Source organism: Nanorana parkeri, unplaced genomic scaffold, assembly GCF_000935625.1.
Source record: "Nanorana parkeri isolate BGI_ZX_2015 unplaced genomic scaffold, ASM93562v1 scaffold10, whole genome shotgun sequence".
NCBI classification, from domain to species: domain Eukaryota; kingdom Metazoa; phylum Chordata; class Amphibia; order Anura; family Dicroglossidae; genus Nanorana; species Nanorana parkeri.
In genome coordinates, this window is record NW_017306278.1 from 3,231,622 (window position 1) to 3,240,198 (window position 8,577).

The 8,577-nt window shown below is 44.1% G+C and overlaps 1 protein-coding gene across 1 annotated transcript in view; it reads left to right on the forward strand.

Annotated features, from left to right (window-relative positions):
- Positions 1-8,577, forward strand: part of SBF2 (SET binding factor 2) — a 301,018-nt gene that overhangs the window by 116,067 nt on the left and 176,374 nt on the right. The window contains 1 exon segment of the mRNA XM_018555287.1: positions 6,038-6,175. Within this exon segment, the coding sequence (XP_018410789.1) occupies positions 6,038-6,175 (138 nt within the window).

Below are 8,577 nucleotides of genomic sequence, written 5' to 3' on the forward strand. Positions count from 1 at the left end.
CTCTGGACTTTTTGTTAACCCTCTAGGAAACACATGCCAAGACCTCTCTGCCATTGTTCTTTTTGAGCGACTGCCCCCCCCCTTACATTGAAGCCTAACTTCTGTTGCTGAAATAGCTTTAAAGCTGGAATTCAGGCTTTGTCAGAATGCAAGAGACCGTGTATTTCTTGAATCCTGATGTCCTTTGTTCCGGATCTATGCAGTAAACCACACAAAACAATCGTGCAGGCATTTCCTGCAATAAAGACCTGTCACTACTTCTCTCCATCTCTGTGCAAGGTGACTGGTCTTGTCTCTTACAAGGTAACATCTCCGTTTGCAATTACATTTTGGTGAACACAAAGTGGATTTATATCCTTTGTGGCTACTGAGGGGTATATTTAAATTAATGAATTTGTGCCGGTGGTTCAACTCTAAAGCAGATGTGTGGGAAGAGAAAAACATACATGCATTTAGGTAAAAACTGGACACTTTTGTATCCAGGTGCAGGGATCCACTGGTGACAGCAGTGGATTATCTGGTGTCTCCTTGGGATCAGTAGATTCCAAGGAGACCCGAAAACTCCTAGCAGATGCACCGTGGGCCCTGATAGAATGCATGGATCTACTGTCACAAAAGCCTATTTGCTATTTTGCTTCTCATTCCCTGGCTCTAACGGTATGGCTGTTGCAGACCAGGTTCTAAGGGACATGGGCATCTCTGGGTCTGTGACTCCTCAAGACTAGGATGCCCACTTTCTGCAAAGGCTATGATTCGATGTTAAAGGCTTGGTGGGAGTCTAGGGACTTTCACCCTAGGGGTTCATCTCCTTCCTGCAGTTAGGTCTGGACTAGTTTGTCTCTCAGCACCATCAAAGGTTATGTTCTAGCTCTTTCCAATATGTTTCAGAGATCATTGGTCTCTTACTCTTTGATTAAGATCTTTGTGCGGGGGGGGTGGTCTCCCATGTATTCCCGTCCGTTCCCTGGTGACTCTGTGGAATTTGAATCTGTTTTTTTCTGTGCTTCAGGAGCTGATGCTTAAAACCATTCAATACATTACTCTCTGTTCTCTCACCCATAAGGTTTTTTTTCCTTGTAACTATCGCATTTTGCATAGGACCCTTTTTAGGCTTGCATAGGGACAAGGTGGTGCCGAGTCAAAGAACTTCCTTTTTGTCTAAGGTAATCTCTGCCATTCACCTTAACCAGAAATTGATCTCTTGTCCCTTTTGTCCAGCTCCAGATCATCAAAAGAATCTTTCCATCCGTTGCCTTGATGTGGTTCAGGCTGTGTGAATCTATCTCTTAAACTATTCCCTTTTTGTCATTTTGGCTTGGCCCTGGAAGGTGCCCTGGCTTCTCGATCCACCATCTCTAGGTGGTTCAGATAGACCATCCTTCAAACTTATTGTCTCAAGGATCGGGTTCTCCTTTCCTTCAATAAAACAGCAAAATGTTTTCCTGGCACACTCACAAGCTAGCATGTAAAAAAAACTTGTCTCACACTAAGGTTAAAAGCAGAGGTTTGGATACACGTCTTCTGCAGAAAATGTGAAAGCCGCACAGCCGCGCCAAGGCACCTCTTATAGTGCGGTCCTAACTCTAAACTATCAGAGTCTCCATCTTGGAGCACATGGGGCAGAAGATAAAATTGAGTGCAGGTTTGTCAGGAGGAAGCCCAACCCCCAATTAAAGGGGGTTGGGCTTGATGTGGTTCAGGCTGTGTGAATCTATCTCTTAACCGATTCTTTTTTTGTCATTTTGGCTTGGCCCTGGAAGGTGCCCTGGCTTCTCGATCCACCATCTGCAGGTGGTTCAGATAGACCATCCTTAGTCCCTTTTTGGCATCAGTCAACTGTTTCTGAGTTTTATTCTGAGACACGTTCTCTAAATTCTACCTGGTGGACCTTTCTGTCTCATCTGATGCCAGCTTTGAGCATAAGGTCCTTCAGGTGACTCTTTGAGGTGCAAGCAGTCCTCACCCTGTTACAATGGACCTGTTAGCGATTGTTTGTTCTGTTGCTCTGTTATTAAACTGCTTTTGAACATCCCTATGACCCTTAATGGACTAGAAAGTATATAGATTTTTTTGTATTCGTTTTCTTGGAGTCCATTGTGGGACATAGGTCCCACCTCTCTGTGTCAATGATCATGCTCTCGGTACTGCTTAGCTTCAAAACTGAGGCATGCTATTAGTAGAAGGAGTTGGTATGACCTACAGTTTTTTTTGCCAGTGTCCAATCCTCTTGTAAGTGGCAGTATAACCCAAAGATTTAAGGCTTCCCGTGTTTTTTTAATGGACTCCATAAAAAGGGTTTTCTATTTCCTAGAGTCATTGCGGCTAATTGGCGCATAACTTTGGAACTTTTGTGATCTTCATGATGATTAATGAGAAATGCCTGCGCTCTATCTATTTATTTCTCTCTCCCTGCTGTATCACAGGCTCGGTTAGTTGCAATTAGTAGTGAAGGACTGCATTAATTCATACTGAGTTTGTTTAGCTGTTTTCAGTGTATTTACATAACTGAAATGCTTTGCTCCAAACGAAAAAAATCCCAACTATTTCGCGGAGAATTGCAGAACTAATTATCGCTGTCCAGCTTCAATCCTCCGACTTCAAAGCGCGATGTCCTTGTATTCTAAATCCCTGCTTTGCCAATACTTCTTTCCCATCAGTTTTCTTTTAACTGAAGACCAATTTGCATCTTTCTTTGTTCTTGTCAGTGGCCCAAATAAAGATCAAGTTGTTCTTGTTGTTATTATGCGACTATTTAAACCATTTGACTACTCGCAACCCGGCGATCTTCTGAAGAGTCACTAATGAAAATTAAATTTATTAAAGGGATTCCGATGTGTAGCAACTATTCGGTCCATCGCGCCTATTAAACTTATCTCTAAGGAATGTAACTTTTTTATCTCGATAGACTTCAAAGAGGTCCTGTTTATGCAGATTGACCCAATTTTCTTTTATGCATATTGTGTCAATTTCCTGGCCCTGGAGGCACGGATTATTATGATGTCCAAGACCTGATTAATCTCAGGCCACAAGGGTATTTTTTTCTGTTTGGAAAGATACTTAGTTGATAGCGAGTTTCTGAGTTTATAGGATGCATTCTCATGGAAAATATTTAAGATTTGTGGTCCAGATGGAACAAAATACAACATCAGTTATAAGCTAGTTCTGCTAGGTGGAACTGGTACTGATGTTAGGATTGCTTAGGTACCCATAGGCATTAAATCTCTGTTATCCTTTTATGATCATTTATCATTATTATAATACAGGATTTATATAGCGCCAACAGTTTGCGCAGCGCTTTACAATATAAGGAAGACATTACAATCACAATACAATTCAAGACAAGATGGTAAGAAGGGCCCTGCCCCTGAGGGCTTACAATCTAAAAGGGAGGGGCAAGTGATACATGAGGAGGTAGCTGTGTGGGGATGATTTGTTTGAGAACATGATGGTTGAGTGGTTAGGTTGAGATGGAATCGGCGTCCCTGAAGAGATGAGTCTTAAGGGATCGCCTAAAGGCAGTCAGAGTGGGAGATAGATGGACAGGTTGGGGTAAGGAGTTCATGAGGATGGGAGAGACTCTAGTGAAGTCCTGGAGGCGAGCATGGGAGGAGTTGACGAGGCAGCTGGAAATCAGGAGGTCTTTGGAAGAGCGGATGGCACAGTTGGGGTAATATTTTGAGACAAGGTTTGAGATATAGCCGGGGGCAGAGTTGTGGGTGGCTTTGTAAGTGGTTGTTAATATTTTTAATTGTATCCTTTGGGTTATTGAAGGCCAGTGGAGGGATTGGCAGAGGGGGGTAGGGGATGAAAGCCAGTTGAAGGATTGGCAGAGGTGGGTGGGTGGGGGATGGAAGCCAGTGCAGGGATTGGCTGAGGGGGGATGGAAGCCAGTGCAGGGATTGGCAGAGGGGGGTGAGGGATGGAAGCCAGTGCAGGGATTGACAGAGGGGGCTTGCAGACACTGAGCGGTTGGTTAGGTGAATGAGTCTAGCAGCAGCATTCACGATAGACTGAAGGGGGGATAGCCGTAATTGAAATACTTTTTGCATGCCACAGTTTCCTGCAGATACTAATTACAGTTTAATCCAAGGCTGCTCAAATCCCAGGAGCCAAGTAGCCAGTGCTCCTAAAAAGTTTCAGCTGGTGCTTAAAGTTTTGAGGTGCTTGGCCACAGGACTCGAGCACGAGCATCTATGTTTGTTATGCATACATTCTGTAAGTAAATTGTTTACTTATGGGCATTACCAGATTAGTGTTCTTGGCATAGATGACCTGCCTGGTACTTCTTGGAATTACGCAGCCCAAAGTAAATATCTAACAAGCTACATAACAGAAGAGCAGTGACGGAACAGCCAAGAGTTTTCTTCCAAAGGGTTCCAAAAGTCAAACAAGAATTGGCCAATGCACCCATACTTGCGTTGGTCATCCTTTTCTCAACTTTATACTTTAATATGCCCATTTGTATTGTACCTTCAGGAACACACTGACACCAGTGTATTACCGGCTCCTGCTTCGTTTATCCATCATGAGAATGAAAGCGTCTTCATCAAATGTTTTGACCTTGTATGACTGACAGAGTCCGGTGAGAGTTCTCAGGCTGGAACGGCCCACATTTCAATTGCCAGATTGGTATTAATCTTCTCTGAGAAGCTTATTTTGCTCGAACGCACAAGATTGAAGTTCTGAAATAAATGAAGTTTCACTTTATTTTATTAATAGAATGAGAAGAATGGTTATCCCGGGACTCTGGGTTTTTATATGGTGATTTAGGTGTCTTTACTTTGGGAGGTGAAGAAACACATCTTTGTATCCTTTTGCTTTGTTTAGCCCAAGTATCAGAATCAAAAGCCATTTTCAGAGTGCAGGTATTGATGTATGTATGGTTTTTCTCAGACATGCTGAGAATTTGGTCCCTCTTAAACTCGTACAACTGTTGACATTAGGTTCTTCTATAGATTCCCCAAATTGCAGTTGCGTAATCTATGAAACAGCAAAAATTTAAATGGCTGAAATGTGCATAAATGATATACAAAACATGCTGCGCTCTAATCCTTACTAAGTGCAGGATCCATGGGTCCCTGATTGGAAGTCAATCTATTGACGTGAACAGCAGAGACAGGGCTTAGCATCGGGAGGAACTGGACTGGAGTGTTGACTAGAGGTGTGCCTGTGCTTGGTGCGAGTCTGCTCAAAACTGTGACCACCACTCACTCCTGGCCTAATGAGTGGTGGCAGTTGCGTCAGGGACATTCTTGCCCCTTTGCGACTTAAAGCTGTGGTGTGGCAAATGTGCCTCTCCTCAACTAATTACCCTGTGGTGTTGGCAGTCACTGTTTTGAATGGGCTTGTGCGGACTGGGTTTGCACCAAGCCCAGGCTCATCACCAGTTTTGACTAAAGCTGGCCATACACTGATCTTTTTTTCTCGTTCAACCCGCGGGCTGAAGGAGAAAAATAGAGCAGATTCCTCCATCATCACTTAGGAGTGTGTCGTTGGAGGAATACTGCTGTCAGCATTGTATTTTGACAGCGGCCACTGGCCACTCTCAAAACACCCGACAAGAGCGTGCAGCTCATTGGCTGCCAGCTCCTATTGTACGAAAATTTTCCGCCCAGCTCCTTCGATCAGCTGATCAAGGGATGCCGACCGAAAGGGTGGCAACAGCAGCACACACTGTGCGAATTTCGGCCAATTCTTTGAAAACCGTCTGAAATTTGCACAATGTATGGGCACCTTTAGTTTGTACCTGGAATATATTGTGCTTGCTTCACCAGTCTGAAGACATAGGTGCTTAGAGACACTATATCTATAGCCCCAATTATTTTTTTTAGCTTTAGATAGAGTCCGCAAGGGTTAAAACCCTGGTAAGGGTATTATGTGATGTCTGTGTATAGTTTGGGGGACTTCCCTTCACGCAGTTGTTGCACCGCAGCAGAGCAATTCTTGCCATAAATCCTCACTTTGGCCGTCACTTAGGCTTCCCTTTCAATATATTGATTTCTGTACAGCTAATACCTTCTTTCCTTTTTTCTTGCAGTTTTGTCAGCCGGGAGGATGGCAGCTGTCTCGCGAGAGGAAACAACCCACCTTCTTTGTTGTGGTTTTAACGGACATCGACTCAGACCGCCACTACTGCGCATGTCTGACGTTTCATGAGGCAGAAATCAACTTGCAGGTAAGAAAACAAAGAGCCGCCTTCTCCTTCAGGGAACAAAAATAGTGTATTCGTAGAATCCAAAATGATTATTTTCTTCTATTTTCATACCTGTGTTTGGCAGCCGTGCCTATTATTATAGAGCAGTGGTTCTCAACCTGTGTAACCTCAGGACCCACATTGAACTTGGTCATTAAGTTGCGACCCAAGTCACACTGCAATGGAACGCACAGCATTAGGGTACCGCGTGTTCCGGTGCGGGCGTACAAACTGTGGGTGGGAGGTGCGTTTGTGGTACCATAAAAATGAATTGCAACACACCCCCACACCAAAATGCACAGTAGGTACGATTGCGTGATACAGTGGGTTAACGCTATGCGATTAACACACTGTACTAATGTGAACGGGCCCACAAAAACTCCGACATACACAACCACAGACACATTCTCACACACACAAACACACTCCAAAAATTTTTTCATTCTTTTTTATGGTCCACCCAATCTCCCTACCTTACAAGAACTGGAGTAGATCCTCAGCCTGTGCTCCAGTGTTGGCTGCTGTGCTGTGACAGAGCTCCCTCCATATGTGCATTGCTTGTACAGCTCCCTTGCGTGCCCTGTAGAGGTGCTGGGAGCCAGAATGTGATGTCATTCCGGTCCAAGCAAATCTACAGGACACTTGAGGGAGCTGTAAGCAATGCATGTATGGATGGAGCTTCCTCGCGGCCATACCCCGAAGCCTACACCACCTCAAGCTGACACTCCGGCGCCCGGGCAGCATATTTTGAAGGGCTGCTTGGCGCGACAACTGACAGCGCTGCGCTAGGTGGAGGCAGAAGGGAGACTCTCGCCTAGAAAAGTGGAAGGCATGCAGCGACCCACCAGTTGAGAACCAAGGTTATAGAGTCTGTAAGGCCCTTTTTAAACGGATGCCACAGCGCCGATGTCATCAACGCATTGCGCTAAATTGTATCTAGAAAATACTTTTGTTTTTCCTCATCTTGCGGCTCGTGGCAATCCTCTCTTCAGTAAAATTATTGCAAAACTACAAAAACATATATATTTTATAAAGTAGTCTTTCCTAAACAAAGCTCGCCCACGGAACCGTGTTCTCATTTTCGGGTTACACCCATGAACTGAGCTTGATAGTTTTGACACCAGCGAAGATTTATTTTTGTACTTGTTTAAAAATAACTCTGAGGATTGGATTGTGTAGTATTGATTCGCGCTCCCTCGTGGAATGAGTTCATGCATTTTCTGTTCCCCGGGATCACTTGGGTTTCTTATTAGAGATTTTAGGAGACTGTTTGTCGGTTTCTTTTGTAACTCGAGATTTGTTTCCAAAATTGTATTGCTTTTCCCTTTTTAGTGATTAACACATCTCTTATGCGGAGCGCCATCTGAGTCATTGTTTTGGCCTTTTGGTTCCTTTTAATGAATGTCCAACACTAATCTCTTAATAAGCGGTTCAGAGGGCATGTGTACACAAGGATATTAATCCACCCCCTCACCAATATTTGCAGATATGAAGGGATTAAGTACAAGACGAGGTCACACAGCTAAAATTCCATTTAACCATCCGGCTGTCACTTCATAAGAACAATGCGTGGTCCAAATATGCAATTTCTTTACATCATATAGATAATATACATTTGTAGTATGTTGCATTATATTCTGACAAGTTATACTGAAAAGTGATGTCCCTGATTTCTAGGGAACGAACAGACTCCATTCTCGGTGATGCCATTGGTGCTTATTAAACGGGTAGGCTGCATTCTCAGTGATGACACTGGTCTCTAGTGAAGGCATAGGTTGCATTCTCAGTGATGACACTGGTCTCCAGTGAATGGATAGGCTGCATTCTCAGTGATGACACTGGTCTCCAGTGAATAGATACGCTGCATTCTCAGTGATGTCACCAGTCTCTAGTGAAGGTATAGGCTGCATTCTCAGTGATGTCACCGGTCTCTAGTGAAGGGATAGGCTGCATTCTCAGCAATGTCACCGGCCTCTAGTGAATGGATAGGCTGCATTGTCAGTGATGTCACTGGTCTCTAGTGAAGGGATAGGCTGCATTCTCAGTGATGTCACCGGTCTCTAGTCAATGGATAGGATACATTCTCAGTGATGTCACCGGTCTCTAGTGAAGGGATAGGCTGCATTCTCAGTGATGTCACCGCTCTAGTGAAATGTTACATTAGTGAGTACCACAGCAGATCTATCTATCTATCTATCTATCTATCTATCTATCTATCTATCTAATCAGACGTTAGATACTGTATGAGTTTGAGAGATTAATCAATCTTAGAGGGATCACACGTTCCATGATTTCTTCTGTGGGGTTTTTTCATTCTTTTGTAACCTTCTAATGTCATGCATGCACCGGGGGGGGGGGGGGGGGGGGGGGGAGGGCACAGTCCA